This window comes from Coregonus clupeaformis, chromosome 15 (assembly GCF_020615455.1).
Source record: "Coregonus clupeaformis isolate EN_2021a chromosome 15, ASM2061545v1, whole genome shotgun sequence".
Taxonomy (NCBI): domain Eukaryota; kingdom Metazoa; phylum Chordata; class Actinopteri; order Salmoniformes; family Salmonidae; genus Coregonus; species Coregonus clupeaformis.
In genome coordinates, this window is record NC_059206.1 from 5,255,181 (window position 1) to 5,276,988 (window position 21,808).

The window sequence follows — 21,808 nt, forward strand, 5'->3', positions numbered from 1 at the left end:
TTTGTCTTCCTTATCATATGAACATCCTTTTCTGGCTCAAATAAGATTCCTTCAAGGTTGCTCTGATGTCCAAAAGATTTCAAATCAACATTTTGTGATATGTAACTTTTAAGTTGCATGTATTTGAAACTATCCACTTTGAAAAGTCCAAAATTACTTTTTAATTCTGTCATCGAAATAAATGTATTTCCTGTTACCAAATCATTTACGGTTTCTATGCCTTTAGTTTTCCATGTGGACCAATTTATCGGTGAATTCTGAATAGCTATGCAAGGATTGTTCCATAAGGTTGTGTTTTTAGTAACTGGTATTGGTTCTTGTAGAATACGTTTCATTTTCTTCCATATTGTTATAGTGTTCTTAACTATGAAGTTGTTAATGTTCTTAGCGTTATCCTTTGAAAATAGACACGTACAACGATTCTGTGGATGAGCACAAGCATCTTCAATATGTCCCCATTGTTCCTCTTTAGTGTATTTAACTATAAGTCGCAAGTAAAAGCCTTGGGTAGCGAGTTGATACTATTCCAAGTCTGGAAGGTTAAAACCACCCTCAGACTTAGGAAGATGTGAAACGTTCCTTTTTATTCTATGAATGTTATTTACCCATATAAAGTCTGTTATGTCCGAGTATACTTAAAAAAAAAAAAAATTGGTGGAGTAATTGGTATTACCGAAAATAAATACAAAAACTTTGGCAGCCATGCCTGTAAGATTTATGGGAAGATTATTCCATTTAATAAGATCTGCTTTCATATTGTTGAGTAATGGAATAAAGTTATCTTTATATATGTGTTGTTTGTTGTCACTTATTAGGCATCCTAAGTATTTCATAATTGTTTTGCCATTCTTTTGTTTTTTTTAACGTTCATTTTATATCCTGAGATTTTGTATTATTCGGAAAATATTTTTAGCAAAGGGGGCATTGAGTTTTCAATATTGGCCAGGTAAACTACATGACCAAAAGTATGTGGACACCTGCTCGTCGAACATCTCATTCCAAAATCATGGGCATTAATATTTTAGTTGGTCCCTCCTTTGCTACTATAACAGCCTCCACTCTTCTGGGAAGGCTTTCCACTAGATGTTGGAGCATTGCTGCAGGGACTTGCTTCCATTCAGCCACAAGAGCATTAGTGAGGTGGGGCACTGATGTTGGGTGATTAGGCCATCCACGACAAGCTCCTCCGATATCAGCTGGATCACGTAGATGGAAAGGTCCCCTTTTTCCTCGTCTTCTGGTAGGGACAATATTCTCATATTATTTTCTCACAATTTGTTTTCTAGCCGATCCAGTTCATCTTCTAAAGTTTGCACCTTAGCTTCCAGAAGGACAATTTTGTTGTTTTGTTCATCCACACGCGATAGACTCTACTTTCCTTTTGAGCAAATCTACTTTTTTTAACAACAGATTGTAACAGTTTGTTTGTTTTGGTGAGCATTGAGAGCGTCTTAGCTATGTTTTCCTGGATATCCTTCAGCTGTTTGTTGCTCTCATTTGCATCTCCATGTTGTTCTTAATATTTTCCTCTAAGGGAAGTCATGGCGTGTTGGGTTCGAGTCTCGGCGTCACTTTACTCACAGATTGGTTCGCTGTTGTGTATAACCGACCGCTCACTCTCTCCCGGTTGCTTGGAGATATATTGATCTAACGATTTAATTGCTTAATTTAAACTAAGTTGTCTGGCTTCTACATATAATCACGGTTTTGTCGGTACTAAACTGAGCTACTATCTCCCCATGCGTCCTATCGGTACATGCATGTGAGTCCTTATTACTATTCAACAACAGGGAAAATGTCATCCCTGCCGTTTGGGTAATTATTGACTCATGAAAATGCCAGCATAGGGTGACTCTCTAAATCATCCGAAATACACATCTCTCACTCCTCTTTTCTCAGTTTTCCAGCGACGCCATTCTATCCACCCCTTACGGACTCCTTTTACAATAACACTGAATTATAAAAAAATCACACACCACTGTGTATCTCTTATTGCCTAACAAAATCACGTCCTATTAAGGACCCTGGCAATGCTATTATTTCACCTCACTAATGAAATCCCTACACCGGCGGAATCCTAGCATCTCAGCAAGGAAGTAGGCCCCTTGCGTCACCACGGCGACGAGGAGCGAGATCGCCCCCAGGTTATGGGGCTGAGTTGTTTTGCATTAGCTGTTAGACGGCCGTCAAGGCGGAGAGTGTGGCATCACAGGAATAATGATTTAAAGAGAAAAGCAGACAGGGTTTATAGAGATGATGAGTGTGATACCTGCAGGAGGAGAGGAGAGACGAGAGGGAATATCAGGGGGAAGACAAGAGGAATAGAAAGGGGAGGAGGGTGGGTGTTGTTCCCGCTCCTCAGCCCCACAGGCCTGTGCTGTATAGTGTGTTGCTACATTCCTTCAGTTCAGCAGGAATCCCCTACTGTATCATCACAGCAATAATACTGTAATTCACCTTCCACAATCTACCCTCACAATTCAGCTGATTTGAACCCAGGTCGATTTCCTGTCAGACTTTTATTTTCTCTCTTGCTTCTTCTTGCACAACCCTTTTTGGTTCCAGGGATAACCCTTTTTGGTTCCATGTAGAAACCTTTTGGGTTCCATGTAGAATCCTCTGTGGAATGGGTTCTACATGGAACTCAAAAGGGTTCTTCAAAGGGTTCTCCTATGGGGACAGCCAAATAACTATTTTAGGCTCTAGATATCACCTTTTTTTTCTAAGAGTGTTTGGATGCGTAAAAAAAGACTAGAGTTGGATGATTAAGCTGTTTTCCTCTTGTTCAAATGTAGAGTCTCTGATACTTGCCTCCAGTCCAGAGGGTGTTGCTCTGTCTAGCCTTCAGTCTAACCACTGCCTCTCAGGATGGCCTGTATCACGTCTCCTCCCGTTGCTCCCCTCCGGCGCTCTGATTCGCCAGTCTACTGAGCCACCGGTCTGAGTGCACCACCTCGGCAACACCGGAACGGAAACCCAACGCATCCTAATCACCTCCAGCGCACCTGCACCTCATAATCTCATCACCACCCCTATATAGCCCTGCACTGTTCAGTGTTGTGTTGTGTGTGTGATTGTTAGTGTCGTGTACTCACTCTTTGTTGTTCTCTTGCTCAGTGTTAAGTAAACCTTTACCTTGTTGATTCCTGCATCTGCGTCCTGCCTCTTCGTATCCTCAGTACTCGTCACAGCCTGGCTCTCTGGTTTATGCTAGCCCACAACTCCCAGAACCATGACTGAGACACTTCCCTCTTCTATTTTGTGTTGGTTGCCTCCATAGTACAGTTCATTTTTGCTTTGAAGCATCCTGGTATCTGTCACATTCGTCACAGCCAGCCCCATCACATCAAAAAGCATTGTGATCTAGCTAGCAGAGAGGCAGATTGGGTTCTGTGGCTCCTCTCCTGGCTAGTTTGTGTGTGTGTGTGTGTGTTTTAGGCTCTGCCCGTTCACTAGCCTCTCCACTCCACTCCATGCAGACATTTTTTTGCTGAGCAAAGCACAGCCAGTCTCACCTGAACTCCCTCTGTCCTTCAATGCTTTCTGCCCCTCCGTTTGTGGAACCGTCTCTCTTTATTTAACAACCCTGATACTGACGTCATCGGTTTTTCAAATTTGTTGTGTGGAGGTATTCCAGTATTAGATTAAATCTATGTCCAGCTCTCCCTTTCCTGTCACCTAGCCTCTTCTCTCCATATTTGTCTCTCTCCTTCCCTTGCTCTCTCTCCCCTCTCTCTGTTCTACTTTTTTTTTATCTCTTTCTTTCTCTTTCATAAAAATATCAGATATAATTTTTTTCTCACTCTTTCACTCTCCATTCTATCTACAGTGAGGGAAAAAAGTATTTGATCCCCTGCTGATTTTGTACGTTTGCCCACTGACAAAGAAATGATCAGTCTATAATTTTAATGGTAGGTTTATTTGAACAGTGAGAGACAGAATAACAACAAAAAAAATCCAGAAAAACACATGTCAAAAATGTTATAAATTGATTTGCATTTTAATGAGGGAAATAAGTATTTGACCCCCTCTCAATCAGAAAGATTTCTGGCTCCCAGGTGTCTTTTATACAGGTAATGAGCTGAGATTAGGAGCACACTCTTAAAGGGAGTGCTCCTAATCTCAGCTTGTTACCTGTATAAAAGACACCTGTCCACAGAAGCAATCAATCAATCAGATTCCAAACTCTCCACCATGGCCAAGACCATAGAGCTCTCCAAGGATGTCAGGGACAAGATTGTAGACCTACACAAGGCTGGAATGGGCTACAAGACCATCGCCAAGCAGCTTGGTGAGATGGTGACAACAGTTGGTGCGATTATTCGCAAATGGAAGAAACACAACAGAACTGTCAATCTCCCTCGGCCTGGGGCTCCATGTAAGATCTCACCTCGTGGAGTTGCAATGATCATGAGAACGGTGAGGAATCATCCCAGAACTACACGGGAGGATCTTGTCAATGATCTCAAGGCAGCTGGGACCATAGTCACCAAGAAAACAATTGGTAGCACACTACGCCGTGAAGGACTGAAATCCTGCAGCGCCCGCAAGGTCCCCCTGCTCAAGAAAGCACATATACATGCCCGTCTGATGTTTTCCAATGAACATCTGAATGATTCAGAGGAGAACTGGGTGAAAGTGTTGTGGTCAGATGAGACCAAAATTGAGCTCTTTGGCATCAACTCAACTCGCCATGTTTGGAGGTGGAGGAATGCTGCCTATGACCCCAAGAACACCATCCCCACCGTCAAACATGGAGGTGGAAACATTATGCTTTGGGGGGGGGGGGTTCTGCTAAGGGGACAGGACAACTTCACCGCATCAAAGGGACGATGGACGGGGCCATGTACCATCAAATCTTGGGTGAGAACCTCCTTCCCTCAGCCAGGGCATTGAAAATGGGTCGTGGATGGGTATTCCAGCATGCCAATGACCCAAAACACACGGCCAAGGCAACAAAGGAGTGGCTCAAGAAGAAGCACATTAAGGTCCTGGAGTGGCCTAGCCAGTCTCCAGACCTTAATCCCATAGAACATATGTGGAGGGAGCTGAAGGTTCAAGTTGCCAAACGTCAGCCTTGAAACCTTAATGACTTGGAGAAGATCTGCAAAGAGGAGTGGGACAAAATCCCTCCTGAGATGTGTGCAAACCTGGTGGCCAACTACAAGAAACGTCTGACCTCTGTGATTGCCAACAAGGGCTTTGCCACCAAGTACTAAGTCATGTTTTGCAGAGGGGTCAAATACTTATTTCCCTCATTAAAATGCAAATCAATTTATAACATTTTTGACATGCGTTTTTCTGGATTTTGTTGTTGTTATTCTGTCTCTCACTGTTCAAATAAACCTACCATTAAAATTATACACTGAAAATTGTCACTGAGCCCTTGAGGACTCTCCAGTAGTCAGCAGTGAGTTCATTGGTACTGATGACTCACCAGTCTTGAACCAAGCTATTCTACAGTACAGACAGTACTGAACCAAGCTATCCTACAGTACAGGCAGTACTGAACTAAGCTGTCCTACAATACAGGCAGTACTGAACCAAGCTACCCTACAGTATAGACAGTTGTCTTGGACCAAGCTATTCTACAGTACTGACAGTGGTTCTGACCAAGCTATCCTCCAGTACAGACAGTGATCCTGACTAAGCTATTCTACAGTACTGACAGTGGTTCTGACCAAGCTATCCTCCAGTACAGGCCGTGGTTCTGACCAAGCTATCCTCCAGTACAGACCGTGGTTCTGACCAAGCTATCCTACAGTACAGACATTCGTTCTGACCAAGCTATCCTACAGTACAGACAGTGATCCTGACTAAGCTATTCTACAGTACAGACCGTGGTTCTGACCAAGCTATCCTCCAGTACAGACCATGGTTCTGTCCATGCTCTCCTATAGTACAGACAGTGATCCTGTCCATGCTCTCCTATAGTACAGACAGTGATCGCTCTGGAGCAGTTAGTCGGTGAAGCAGGAGATTTTACATCTGATTCAATCAAGACACTAATTAATCAGATACAATTAGAAGGCTTTTATAGCGGAATAGTTCTGCTTCCAGTCAGGATCCATAAACATTTTCATTTCTGAAAAAAAGGAAATGCAATTTGTAATGTGTATTGTCATTTTGCAATGCTCTATTTTTTATGATTGATGTATCTTTAATCTTAGAACATAAACCTTTATAACATGATGTCATAAACCTGTATTACATTACTACCACCACAATCCCCTTCCTTAGCAGCTGGAGAACTTGTGTGTTGAACTTGGGAAATGTTTTTTGTGTTTTGTCTTTATGAGCACTACTGTTCAGTGTTACCAATGTATCGTAAAAAAAAAAAAATCTGTCAAATGTAGTCTAAGCGGATGATAAGTGTTGTTTGTGGTGACAGAACTGTACTCTGTTTTCTTCCACTATCTCCATGCCTTTGATTACAGGCTCTTTGAAAAATATGCTAAACACTTTGCAGAGCAAGACGTGTTGACAAGCCTAACAATAGAGAGTATGCTGGTGGTCTGTGGTGGGAGGGGGACCCCAGGGAGAGGATTCATCTCAGTCAATCCACCTGCTCCTTACAACACCATCACTCAACCTCCCCGAGAATGGCCTCTCTCTCTCAAGGCCACGTGTAAAACAAGTACATGTACACGCAGATGTGCTCACACACACGCACACAGGCACGCGTGCGCGCACCCACACACGCACACATGCAGTCACGCCCACGCCCACACACACACACACACAAAAGCATGCACCCGCACATTTATACTCACACACATATTCACTTCCAGCTTTGCAGTACACTACCTATATAAAACAGTTTACATCAAGTTCACTGCCGAAAAATAGCACACGGAAGAGAGCAACATCACCTCATAAAGCCAAGAGACAAATTATCCTTAATTGTTATTATTTACCAAGTCACATTATTCTGGATTAGACTGTGGCCAAGCAGGCAGTGACTCACATTATCTCCCCTGGAAAGCCTTGAGTGGGTCTAAGGTGAGAGGCAGGCGCGTCATACACTAAGGTAGTTAGACACGCTCCTCTAACTTGATTGACAGCCTGAAATGGCTTGGTAGCTGGTTATGAGGTTGGGAGATTGGGAACCTATCTAGCTGGCTAGCTAAAGCCAACTTCATAAAAAGCTAGGTGGCTAGTATTACAGAGAGACAACATTTCAGTTTTATTTATTCATCAAGACGGAATCAATATGCTACATAGCTTGATCAAAATCAAAGCCAGCTAATATCAAATCGAACGCTGTGTCTGTCACTTGACACTCTCTCTCCTCTTCCACTGACGATACTGTCTGCAACCACTATCTAGTATCTGCCTAGCATGTCTTTGCTCCGTGGTGCACCTTGGGGGGGGGTACTCTTTGCCTGGTCCAGTCAGTGTGCCCCCTCTGCAAAATATATTTCTGACAGATTTTTTAAAATAAATTTGACAAAACGTGGGCTTAAAAATGTATGTTTAGTAATTAATGTGTCATCTGATAAATAAAAAAACTGAACAAATCTATGGGCATGACGCCTCTGGTGAGAGGGACCTGAAGGTGTATGGTTGATGAGATTTTATGTCTTGGTACTCTCTGTAGTGCCGTTGTGTATCAGGGCTAACAGCTATTAGCATCACAATGTAGAAATAATAGATTTATAAGAGGAAGAGCTTCCACGGAGGCATTAACCTCCACTTCATCTAATGAGGCCATTGGACACATGCAAATCGATTCAGAGATTTGACCCTGAAACATGTTAAACAATGCAAGTGTTGAACATACACAACCTTGCCAAGTCCCCATTGTGCTTGTTTGTAATGGGGCCAAAAGCCTGCAATGGCACATGTACATGTGCAATAAAAACAACACATTTAATTGGGCACTGATATTCAAATATGTGTCCATGCAAACATGACCTTGTTAATGTGTTTGTTTGCCTGTGAAGCATAGTGAAGATACAATACAACCAAACCTCATTCTGGGTTATTCATTTTATTCCCTATTACTATCCTACTCATATTGTGTGTCTTGTACCAATGTAGGTAATAGCCATCTATATAGAACGTTTCAAGCAAAAGTTAGAAACATCTTCCAGTTTCAGGCTCCAGAGATATTTTGGTAACACTTTACTTGACACACAGTCATAACCATGTCATAAAATGTCATAACAGCTGACCTAACTTGTCATAACCTGTCATAATAACCCTGTCATGACCCATGTATTTACACCTGTTGTGACATATATTCGTTTTTTTTTATGGCTGGTTATGACATCTACATAAGACTGTAAAAAACGACATTTATTCAAATGTGGTTTTTCACTGCCAAGAAGTTTCCTTTCGTTTGAAAGTTTGTTTCTTAAATCCTTTGTTGTTGTTGTAATGAATTATTTAGAGTCATGTTTGTTTTCCATCATATTTTAAATAACTTGTAGAAATTACACTTTATGACACTGTCATGAAGCATTATGACCATCCTGTGTCACTTCATTTGGACTAAGAAAATGCACTTTAGGACACTGTCAAGAAGCATTATGACCATCCTGTGTCACTTCATTTGGACTAAGAAAATGCACTTTATGACACTGTCAAGAAACATTATGACCATCATAATCATATAAGCCAGATAAACCTATCACGTACATGCATGCCCTTATGTCAGTCGTCAGTCAAAAATAAGGTGTCTTGTCCTGCTCTTAAAATCTGCCCCTGCATTCATCCCAGTCATCAGCAACAGAGCATTGGGGTACATTTTACAGTTTAGTAATTTAGCAGATGCTCTTATCCAGAGCGACTTACAGTTAGTGCATTCATCTTAAGATAATTTTTTTCTTCTTGTAATTCTATAATTAGGTGCATGTCTGACATCAATGTGTGCAAAATTAGAATGATAATTGAACTACAATGATCAATTTCAGAAAATGTTATATACCATAAACATACTGTTGACAAGTAGGCTTTGTTGTAATGGAATGTTTTGCTTTGTGTGGTAGGTTTTGTGGGTTTTGACACTCTTTTATAACTGTAGGTGTCATAAGCAGCCATAAAATAAATACCGTGGTAGGTTTTGTGGGTTTTGACACTCTTACATTTTAGTCATTTAGCAGATGCTCTTATCCAGAGTGACTTACATTTAGTGAGTGCATACATTTTCGTACTGGTCCCTCGTGGGAATCGAACCCACAACCCAGGCGTTGCAAGTGCCATGCTCTACCAACTGAGCTACACGGGACCACTTATGTAGGTGTCATAACTAGCCATAAAATAACTACTGTGGTAGGTTTGTGGGTTCTGACACTCTTATGTAGGTGCCATAACCAGCCATAAAATGATGCAATACATGTCACAACTTGTCTAAATATGTGTCATGACAGTGTTATGGCCATATTATGGCAGGTTATGACAAGTTATGTCAGCTGTTATGACACATTATGACATGGTTATGACCGTGTCATAACATGTTATGATACTGGGTGTCAAGTAAAGTGTTACCAATATGGTATATGCAGGGATGAATGTACATTGTTGTGTTTCATGTTAGAGTATTGGGATAGTTACGATTACCTTTTTGTTTTGTTTTCTCAGTTCCTAAGGTCCCTCAATGCCCACTTTGGGTTTGATTTGTTGTTGCGATGACTCAGCAGATGTTGGCCAGAAATTGGGGCTTCATAGTTCTTGTGTTCTACTACCTGATTGATGAGTTTCACACCTTCCTGACCAAGACGACTCCTAACAGGACTTTTTGGAGGAGTTTTGAACTGAGAACAATTAGCTGTTTATTTTTAGGTATCTTCCAACGTTTTTATATTCTATAACTGTCTGATTAGGTGTAGCAGGGTTTTCTGTGGTACTTAAGTTAACTTTTCATTAACAAATGGGAAGTTAGTGTTTAGTTTAGCACTTAGTTGTCTGAGTCTTTTCTTTCCCCTGGCATTCTCAGAAGGTGTCTGTCTGCACTAACAGAAAGAGAGAAGTGTGACACCCTTTTATTTTTTCCTCTTTTGTTACTATACGCAACAGAACCCCCCCCCCAGACAACTCTGATCTGAACCAGATCAGTGTAACTAACAGCATATGAACTGCAAAATCACACATCACACTCAAAACCCATATTCAACTCACTTTAGCAATGATTATTCACTCAAGCACTACTGGTAAGTTTCCTCATTGGCAGTCACCATCATGGCCATATTATGGTTGACAATGGTTTTACTGCCTGTTCTCACCCTCTCAACTCCAATAATTCAGTGGCGGTTAAGACCTGACTACGTGCCGTTCCTTCGTTCGGCACTTGAGTTCGAATCTCACGGTAAAGGAGGAGGTATTATGTATGAGGGAGAGTGAGAACAATGATGATAATTCTGAGTGCACTGCATAGCATAGTGAATGATTATTTCAGCCTTTTGAACACATCTGGATCCCGGAGTAACGTTAGATTGTAGCGGTGCTAATCTTCAGCCACTTCAGCATGATCAAAGGATTAGGCAGAGCAGTGTTCTAATCATCCCAGGCGCCCAGCGGAGATATGGAGACGCACGTCTCCGCCGAGAAGAATGTGTGATTCTGAAAACAGAAAGGCGAAATAAGAAGAGATGAAAACCTCATTTAAAAAACAGACAAGTTGAGGAGAGGCAAAGGAGAGGAGAGTCCAAAACTATTTTTAAAACTCTAATATTCAGTCCTATAAAAACTATTGTTCTTCAAACTGTCGTTAATATCTTCTTAAGTTACTTTCTCACAAATATAAACATACCAACTTTTCAAATATAAACTCTGCAAATGCTCTCTCATTTAATGCATTCACGTTTAACGGCTATTTGTGACTCAGTCAAACTTCAATGATCTCGATACCTGTTAGTCTTCTTCCAAGTATCTCATTAGCTTTGTGTGATCAGTGCAGGTCTTTTGTAGTCGCCGGTGATTCTGAGGGAAGCCCACCTCTGTACTGTGCTGTGTGTGAGTTAGTGTTAGCTAACTATGTGGTTATCTGTCTCCACTTCCATGTATTCAGAACCAGTGCCCCTGCCTTATCAGCAGTCTGTAGCTTGCATGCTCAATCACCTGATTTGTCAAGGGTGACTCCAAAAGATTCTGATAGGCACTTCGCAAATCACCCAGTTGATCTAAAATATCGACCAGCCACAAAAAGTCATTACACACAATAATGGCGGGCGGGACCTTGGAAGATGTGACTTAATCAGGTTTCAAATGCCTTCAAATCTCTGGGCCCTGGGAGAGTAACACACACACCCCTGGGTCTTCACTGACATTACAGCTGGAGAAAGTCTACTACTGCTCTTACTGATACACAATCATATTAACTAACTACAGAAATGGAATTGTTTGATCATCCTAATGCTATTATCATTATACTGTTACAACTACTACTACTACTACTACCACTACTACTACTATTACTACTACTACTACTACTACTACTACTACTACTACTACTATTACCACTACTGCCACTACTACTACTACTACTACTACTACTACTACTACTACTACTACTACTACCACTACTACTACTACTACTACTACTATTACCACTACTGCCACTACTACTACTACTACTACTACTACTACTACTACTACTACGACTACTAATAATACTACTACTATTACCACTACTGCCACTACTACTACCACTACTACTACTACTACTACTACTACTACTGCTACTACTACTGATACTACTACTACTACTACTACTACTACTGATACTACAACTACTACTACTAATACTACTAACGACTTATATCACTACACATAATAGATTCAGAATAATACTTTCTGTTGAGGTGTAAGTCTCCTGAGTGGCGCAGTGGTCTAAGGCACTGCATCGCAGCGCTAGCTGTGCCACTAGAGATCTTGGTTCGAATCCAGGCTCTGTCGTAGCCGGCTGCGACTGGGAGACCCATGGGGCGGCGCACAATTGGCCCAGCGTCGTGTAGGGGAGGGAATGGCCGGCAGGGGATGTAGCTCAGTAGGTAGAGCATGGCATTTGCAACGCCAGGGTTGTGGGTTCGATTCCCATGGGGGGTATGAATAAAATAATAATGTATGCACTCACTAACTGTAAGTCGCTCTGGATAAGAGCGTCTGCTAAATGACTAAAATGTAAAATGTGTACAATATGCACTTTGGCTGTATAGCTCATAATTGCTGTATCGCTGTAATTATTAGATATGCTTTAGATTGCCATTTTGTGAGGGTGATTACAGTCATTAGCATGTTCTACTCTATTGATTTCTCTCTCTCTCTCTCTCTCTCTTACTCTCTCTCTCTCTCTCTCTCTCTCTCTCTCTCTGTCTGCTCAGTACGAGATAATGATTAAATGAGGAAGAAAAGGAACACCAGAAAGTCTCTCAACAATAAATGACATGTTTTCCTAAATAATTGCATGTAAATTGTGTTGATATGAATGAAAACATGCCTGGTGTTTAAATGAGTATTCTATTGAGCATTTCTCTGCTTGTCTGTGGGTGTTTGTCTCTCTGCCAACCACAGTGTCATTGGAGAATCTATATTTTAGTGCAAGGTCTCTTTTTCTGCATCACAAACTGATGAGAATATTTCTTCCTATCTGCACTGATTAAATTACTTTCCTTCTGAGCTCATTTCAATTTGTTCAACCTCGCAGGCACAGCTTTTCATAGGAGATGATCCCGACCAATATTTATAAATTCACCATGATATATCTAGCTATTGAAACAAAACTCAAATAAATAACATTCTGTTTTGATTGATTTAGAGTTTGTGTGTGCATCGGTACTACTGTATAAATGTCTGTTTTACACAATAAACGCACCAGGAATATCACTGGCGCAGTGGTCTAAGGCACTGCACCGCAGTGCTAGCTGTGCCACTAGAGATCCTGGTTCGAGTCCAGGCTCTGTCGCAGCCGGCCGCGACCGGGAGACCCATGGGCGGCGCACAATTGGTCCAGCGTCGTCCAAGGTAGGGGAGGGTTTGGCCGGCAGGGATGTGGGTTCGTTTCCCACGGGGGGCCAGTAAGGAAAAAACATATGCATTCACTAACTGTAAGTCGCTCTGGATAAGAGCGTCTGCTAAATGACTAAAATTAAAATGTAAGACTGACTCTCCTCCAACTACTTTTATTACATGATTGAATCGTAGCCTAACTGTCACCTTTCTCTCTGTTTCTTCCTTGCTGTGTAGAAAACCAAGATCTCCACATACGACAAGATGTGGGAGTTTATGAGCAGTCGGAAGCACTCTGTGATGGTGAAAGATATTGACGAAGGGATCCACCGAGTCCTCACCTCGGACTACGCCTTCCTCATGGAGTCCACTACCATCGAGTTTGTCACCCAGCGCAACTGCAACCTTACCCAGATAGGGGGTCTCATCGACTCCAAAGCCTACGGTGTGGGAACCCCCATGGGTACGTCCTCCTCTCAACACATATAGCTACTTCTCAAGCACAATTTCTGCAAATACTTGATCCTATTTCGACAATTAGGACAAAGGACTGAGTCATACTCCCACCCACAGTACATTCTCATAACCCTGAGACATGACCCATGCAATAACATTCAATGTATTAGCACCATGCAGTAAGATAAGGCTTATTATGCTATTTAATAACACAGTCCACCACACAATAGCATGTGTCTCATTTAATAACCCAGCAAACATACTACATGTATAATGCTTTCATATTATTCAATAAAATTATTTGATAGTACAGCATACTAATCTATAATAGGAAATTCTAATTGTGTTTGTCACATACACAGTTTACAGCAGGTATATCATGTGCAGTGAAATGCTTGTGTGCTAGCTTCCTCAACACTGCAGTACAATAATCAATATCAAATATGAGATTTGCTCTCTCTGGCTTTTCTAACAGAATGACTCCCTTGCACTAATGGGGCTCGCTAACTAAACTAGTGCCAGTCCTTCTGAACATCATCTTTCGTCATGTAAGCCATGGCTCTGTGTTTGTGAGAGAGAGAGAGAGAGAGAGAGAGAGGGAGAGAGAGGGAGAGAGGGAGAGAGAGGGAGAGAGGGAGAGAGGGAGAGAGAGGGAGAGAGGGAGAGAGAGAGAGAGAGAGAGAGAGAGAGACAGAGAGAGAGAGAGAGAGAGAGACAGAGAGAGACAGAGAGAGAGAAAGTGTGTGTGTAAACACCCAGGGACCCTGAGGGGTCAAGCAGCCGATGAAAGAATGGAGAGAAGAAATATCTGACATAAATAAATAAATGAATGGAGAGGGTGTTGGGCGGTGGCACACTGGTTTACACGTTGTGTGCGGAGGTGCAGGATTTGATTATGGAGCTCAGCAGCAGATTGTCTTAATCCTGTTACACATGCAGCCCCCGGCAGCGGCTGCCACAAATGAAAAGGGAAAACTCCTTGTAAGTACCTGAGTTATAAGGGGAAGATCGCTCTGAGGCGTCGCTACAAGACAACTTAACACAATGACCTGCATGCAAGGAGGCTGTTTTTTTTGTGTCCTCTGTCATTTATTTGGGGAGAGGTTGTCTGTCTTTCTATGTTTGGGCCACTGAAGAATCGTGGCTTTTATACGCTACGTAAATGAACTCTAAAAGGTTTTGGTGTAACAGTCTCCCTGTTGCCTAACACATTGTTCAGTATGCAGCAGGACACATGCCCTTAGAGAACACAACACGTTGTGTCCCATTTTCATAAGAGGATGGATAATTCTGTCCTTTATAACATCAGTGGCTATTCGCTCCATTTGTGTATGCTTTATGTATCTCTCGGTCAGAAATCACAGGGCCATTCAGTAAGTGACTGTATGAGAGAGCAGCAGAGAGAGTGTGTTTTCTGTGTGTGATTGTGTTTTCTGAGTGATTTGTCCTACAGGAATATTTGCTGTGTGTGACCAGGGTGTTGGCGACAGCTGGAATGGAATATGCTTCATGGGCTGTGATGCGTTTGCTAGGCACAGTGCAGGAATGGGTTTGTCATTGGTGTGTGTGTGTGTGTGTGTGTGTGTGTGTGTGTGTGTGTGTGTGTGTGTGTGTGTGTGTGTGTGTACGTGTGTGAGTGTATGTCTGTGCATGTACGCATATCTGGCATTCATGTGTGTGCATTTGTATTAAGTGTGTGCTGGTCTCCAAATGTGTTTGTCCGTGTGTGTGTTTGTGTGTGTGTGTGTGTGTGTCTGTCAGGCAAAGGGTTAGGTTGTGCATCGCACACATCGTCGGTCCGTGCTGAAAAAGGATGTTTAGCATCATCAGTCCCTTGTGGCCCATTCACACGGAGCAGAGAACAAGGCATTTAAATTGCTAATTCTACCCTTTTAGTACCCGCTACCATATGTGTCCTGTATTCCCATACAGCCTGGCCATTTAGCATATATCTCATTGACGTTTACAGAGAGGAGTCTGCCTGCATTAGTACCTGGGCCTTGATAGTTCAGTGGTGTACTTGGTTCTGAGTCCCTCTGGCAGCCACTCCCTGTCACGACTTCCGCTGAGGCTGCCTCCCCTCCTTGTTCGGGCAGGCTTCGGCGTTCGTCGTCACCGGCCTTCTAGCCACTGCAGCTCCATATCTCATCATTCCATTTGTCTTGTCTTGTCAATTACACACACCTGGTTCATATCCCCTCATTAGTCCGTGTATAAGTGTTCCCTCTGCCCCCCTTGTCCTTGTGGGTGATTGTTTTATGTGAGTTGAGTGTAGCTCGGTGGAGCTACTTGTACCTTGTATTGCCTGACTCTAATCACACTCATCACACTCCCTCAGTCTGCACTGTAATGGACAGAGTTATTGTTAGTTAGCACGGCCGTCCAGATGTTATCCATCTCTAACTCGAATGGGATATTTACTGCATTGGCAACTGCTGTTGATTCACAGTATAACATTTAGCCCATAGAAGAGGAGAGTACACCAGAGCGAAGTATATACATCTGGTAGCTGATGATATTAGATGAGAAGAGATGAAAGTAGGACCACGGTGAAGTTTGTATCTAAAGGGGATTGTTGTTGGCCTACATAAGGTGGAGTGGAAGGGGGAGGGACATCTTCCGTACAAGGTTTCCTCAGAGGAAATCTGATGTTAACTGTTTGTTGTTAGAGTGAGTCTGTAGGATTGTGTTCAGTCAAGGTAGCTGCAGTGTTATTTTCCCTCTGGGTTGTGTTCATATCACAGTAGATGTGTAGCTGTGTGTGTCCACATTAGAGAGTGAAGCCCCATAGTGACCGTAGTCCTATTGTACCTATGGGGATAGATCTCCCCACTCAGCCTTTAGTGTGTGTCTGTGTGCCTGTCTGTGTGCCTGTCTGTGTGTGTGTGTGTGTGTGTGTGTGTGTGTGTTTGTGTGTGTGTGTGTGTGTGTGTGTGTGTGTGTGTATGGATGTCCTCCCTGGAGAGGTCATTAAGTGGAGGCATGCACAGTAGCATATCAAACATCTGTCACAGGTTTGTTTACGCAACTCGTGACACTCGGCCGCTTGTGAGTAAACTGTTACTTCCTCTGCTCCATACGTCCATATCGCAGGAGGCTCTGTCACTGCCCTCCTTCCTTCCCTTCCCTCCTCTTTCTCTCTCTCTCTCTCTCTCTCTCTCTCTCTCTCTCTCTCTCTCTCTCTCTCTCTCTCTCTCTCTCCCTCTCTCTCGCTCCCTCTCTTTACTATCAATTTTCATTTTGTTTCATTAGGCCTTCTTAATCACAGTATTAGGGAAGTGCATATTTTGCATTTCAGCAGGTTGTCGTGTCGTGCGTTGCGGTGCGGGGAAGTTGTCGCCATGGTTCCCCTGTGGGTCGTTTAGCTTCGGATCATAAACGACAAAGAACAGCTCTGTAAGACCTGAATGGAATGCTGGGAAATGGGACATCTCCAAGAGCGTGACCCGCCTTCTGTTTGGGTGGCGACCTTCCTGTCCTAGTCCTGTACATCAGAAAGAGAAAGAGAGAGAGAGAGAGAGAGAGAGAGAGAGAGAGAGAGAGGGAGGGAGGGAGAGGAAGGGACAGAGGGACGGAGGGACAGAGAGAGGGAGGGAAGGGGTGAGGGAAGGAGGGAGGAAGAAAGAGCTAGAGGGGGTGGGGGGGAGGGAAATGAGGACACAATTTAGAAAATATGACAGACCTGGCTGGGGCAGAATGAAGATTTCAGTCTAGAAGAGTCTATGAACTACAGTTTACCAGAAAGCATATGAGAGCACAATCAAAACACAGGGCGGAATATGTTTGCGGAATATTTTTGATAATAACAGTATTCTCCAGGCATTTAGAGGTAATTGTAGGCCCTGAAAGTAATCATTTTAAATATTTACACACATCCATTTGCTCTCTTTTATATTTCCCCCTGATCGACTTAACATGCAAAACACATCTTGAGATGTATTACAAAGAAGGAAAACAAAATCTTAGAACAGGGCTAAAAATACGACATGTACTGAAGTGTGCCAGGCACATGGGAATTTTCCATGCTGTTTTGTGGAGAGATGCATTAGGGGTTGGTGTGCTATTACTGAGCTTTGATCTGACAGATTACAGCTTTGTGTCTTATTCTGGAGACACAATGGTCTGTCAGTTCCCTCTCCTCTGTTTCTTCTGTTGGAGAATTAAGGCTCTACATTTATGGCTACCCCATGCTGCGAGGGCCTGTTTTCAGCTCTTCACATTTACATATTCTGTTTATCACTGAGAAACACAACGGTGCTAAACTTTCTCCTCCATCTCTCACCCAGTAAGACTCAATGGAAAGAGAGTACTTCATTTCCATTTTCTAACTGCTTCTTCACCCGTCACTCCATTGGAAGACACAAGAGAATACACAGTATATATTAACCATAATACACAGTATATATTAACCATAATACACAGTATATATTAACCATAATACACCAAAGACTGTGGACTCTATAGTGATCTCAGGCTACTGGAAACACATATCCATGTTTGTTAACTTTAACTAATTTATCTAATTTTTGTGTGATGATATTAATTAATAGTAATTTCGATCCGAATGTGCAAATTGTCAAAATAGATACGCAAGGTAGATGGATTATTTTAAATATGTTATTGGACCATAAACAGATATGGCTCATTAACCTTTACGGACCAAATAATGATGATCCACAATTCTTTGACAATATATATAATAAATTATCAAGCCTGCAAGCAATTCAAGAATATATTATTATGGTGGGGGATTATAATACTGTTTTAAATAGCTCAATGGACCGTAAAGGAAATCACACCACAAACAATCACCCACATGCTCTTAAGGAAATTGTGAATGTCATGGATACATTAGAACTAGTAGATATATGGAGGCTTAAATATACTGATCTAGTGAGATATACATGGCGGAGACTGAATCAAGCTAGTCTTCTTGACTTCTTTCTTATCTCATTCTCGTTGGCACCAAAAGTAAAAAAAAAGTGTTGATAGGGGACAGAATGCGGTCGGACCATCATATAATAGGCATATACATTACTGAATTTCCACGTGGGCGAGGATATTGGAAATTTAATCAAAGCCTATTGGATTATAATTTATTTATAATTAGAACAAAGGAATTTATAACTGACTTTTTCCAACATAACATAGGTACAGCGAATCCCCTTATTGTATGGGACACCTTTAAATGTGCCTTTAGAGGCCATGCAATTCAGTACTCATCTCGAAAACAAAGCAATTTAGGTCAAAAGAGTTTATACTAAAGAAATAGAAAGTCTAACAGAACAGATAGATGGCAATAAAAACTGTAACATAGAGGCTCAGAATAAATTAGAGGAAAAACAAAAAGAAATTGAGAAACTTATTCAAGAAAGATCAAGTGTAATATATTATAAAAATAAAGCAAACTAGATGGAATATGGGGAAAAATGCACACAATTCTTTTTTAATCTTCAACATAGGAATGCTACCAAAAAGAACTTAATGAAACTGGTTACAATTGACGGAGTCACCCATAATTCACCAAATTATATTTTGAAGGAAGAAACAAAGTACTTTAAGCATATTTTTTCTTTTCAGTCACCTCCATCTCCTCTAACTGAAGCTAATTGTAGAGATTTATTTTCTATTGATAATGTCAAATTAACAGCCACACGGACAGACTCATGTGAAGGTGAAATTACAGAGGAGGAACTTCTGGATGCAATTAAAGACTTTAAGTCTGGGAAAACTCCAGGGTTGGATGGCATACCAGTCGAGATATACCAAACCTTTTTTTATATACTAAGAGGACCGTTATTAGCATGTTTTAACCACTCCTATGTAAATGGTAGATTATCTGACACTCAAGAAGAAGGTCTGATCTCATTATTACTGAAACAGGATACAAGTGGGAAATATAAAGATCCAGTCCATTTAAAACATTGGAGGCCCCTTACACTTCAGTGATGTGATGCAAAAATCCTAGCAAAATGTATAGCGCATAGAATTAAAAAGGTATTGTCGGATATTATTCATTCTAATCAGACAGGTTTTTTACATGTAAGATACACTGGAGATAATAAAAGGCAAGTATTGGAAACAATAGAACACTATGGAAAATATGGGAAACCAGGCCTGCTATTCATAGCAGACTTCGAAAAGGCATTTGATAAAGTTCGACTGGGGTTTATATATAAATGCCTGAAGCATTTCAATTTTGGAGAATCTCTTATAAAATGGGTCAAAATCATGTATAGTAACCCTAGGTGTAAAATAGTAAATAATGGCTATGTCTCAGAAAGTTTTAAACTGTCAAGAGGAGTGAAACAAGGTTGTCCACTATCGGCATATCTATTTATTGTGGCCATCGAGATGTTAGCTATTAAAATCAGATCCAATAATAATATCAGAGGATTAGAAATACAGGGCTTAAAAACAAAGGTGTCATTGTACGCTGATGATTCATGTTTTCTTTTAAATCCACAACTAGAATCCCTCCACAGCCTCATAGAGGATCTAGATACATTTTCTAACCTCTCTGGATTACAACCAAATTATGACAAATGTACTATATTACGTATTGGATCACTAAAAAATAAAAAATTTACATTACCATGTAGTTTACCAATAAAATGGTCTGATGGTGATATGGATATACTCGGAATACATATCCCAAAGGAAATAAATGATCTCACTTCAATAAATTGTTATAGAAAGTTAGCAAAAATAGATAAGATCTTACTACCATGGAAAGGAAAATACCTGTCAATTTGTGGAAAAATCACCCTGATTAACTCTTTAGTATTATCCCAGTTTACTTATTTGCTTATGGTCTTGCCTACGCCTAGCGAACAGTTTTTTAAATTATATGAGAAAAAAATATTCAATTTTATTTGGAACGGCAAGCCAGACAAAATTAAAAGGGCATATTTATATAATGAATATGAATTCGGAGGACAGAAATTATTAAATATTAAAGCACTAGACCTATCACTAAAAGATTCAGTCATACAAAAGTTATACTTAAATCCGAACTGGTTCTCAAGCAAATTAGTAAGATTGTCTCACCCAATGTTCAAGAAAGGCCTTTTTCCCTTTATTCAGATTACAACAACTCATTTGCAGTTATTTGAAAAGGAAATCATTTCCCAAATTTCTAAAACAGGCCATAGAAAGTTGGTTGCAATTTCAATTTAATCCTCCAGAAACGACAGAACAAATAATGCAACAAATATTGTGGTTAAATTCAAATATACTATTGACAAAAAACCTTTATTTTTTGACAGAATGTTTAAAAAAGGTATAATCTTCGTAAATGATATCATCGGTAGGACTGGTGGAGTTATGTCGCACATGCAGCTAACAAAAACATATGGAAATGTCTGCTCTACCCAAAATTACAACCAAATAATTGCAGCCTTACCGCAAAAGTGGAAGAGGAAAGTGGAAGGGGGAGAAAGTAAGGAACTTGTCTGTCGGCCTTGCATTAAAGAACATAATTGGTTAAGGAAAACTGTGATAAATAAAAAAGTATATCAGTTTCACTTCAGGACCAAAGGATTGACAGCCGTCCCATATAGATTGCAAAATAGTTGGGAAGAGATCTTTGACGTACCGATCCCATGGCATAGTGTTTATGAACTGACATGCAAAACGACACCGGATTCAAAAATTAGAATCTTTCAATTTAAATTATTATATAAAATTCTTGCTACCAATAGAATGTTATTTATATGGGGGATACACTCTTCCCAGCTCTGCAGATTTTGCTGTGAATAGACAGAATCATTAGATCATTTGTTTTGGTACTGTCCATTTGTAGCTTGTTTTTGGACACAGGTCCAGGAATGGCTAAAGGATTGCAATATTTACCTGGAGCTAACCTTGCAGATAGCATTACTGGGTGATCTGAAAAGTCATAGTCAATCAATCAATAATATAATAATACTTTTAGCAAAAATGTTTATTTTTAATTCACAATCTGTAGAAGCAATGAGAATAGAAAGGTTCAGAACCTTTGTAAAACATCACAGTACGGTTGAAATATATATGGCAAATAGAAATCCTATATGGATGGTGTTAAGAGATAGATGGGAGGTATTGAATAGAGTTGAAGGATGGGACTAATAACAAATAATAACAAAGATAGCTAATAATGTAAGCATACTGTGTCCATAATAAGTATATAGGTTGTATGTTGGGAGCTTTTGGGAAAGAGCACAGTTAGAAAGATATGGCATATAGAAGCAAACCGGATGGACATCATGAAAATGATCGGAGAGGTTGAGAGTAGAAGAAGCAAAAAAATAATAATATATATAATAATAATAATATATATATATATATATATATATATATATATATATATATATATATATATATTATAGAATTATTGTAAAATTAACTCTGTCCATAAGGTGTA

The 21,808-nt window shown here is 40.7% G+C and overlaps 1 protein-coding gene across 1 annotated transcript in view; it reads left to right on the forward strand.

Annotated features, from left to right (window-relative positions):
- The window catches only part of LOC121586005 (glutamate receptor ionotropic, kainate 2), a 132,066-nt gene that overhangs the window by 98,640 nt on the left and 11,618 nt on the right, over positions 1-21,808 (forward strand). Inside the window, exon 14 of the mRNA XM_045225346.1 lies at positions 13,186-13,411. Within this exon, the coding sequence (XP_045081281.1) occupies positions 13,186-13,411 (226 nt within the window). The remainder of the gene's footprint in view (positions 1-13,185; positions 13,412-21,808) is intronic.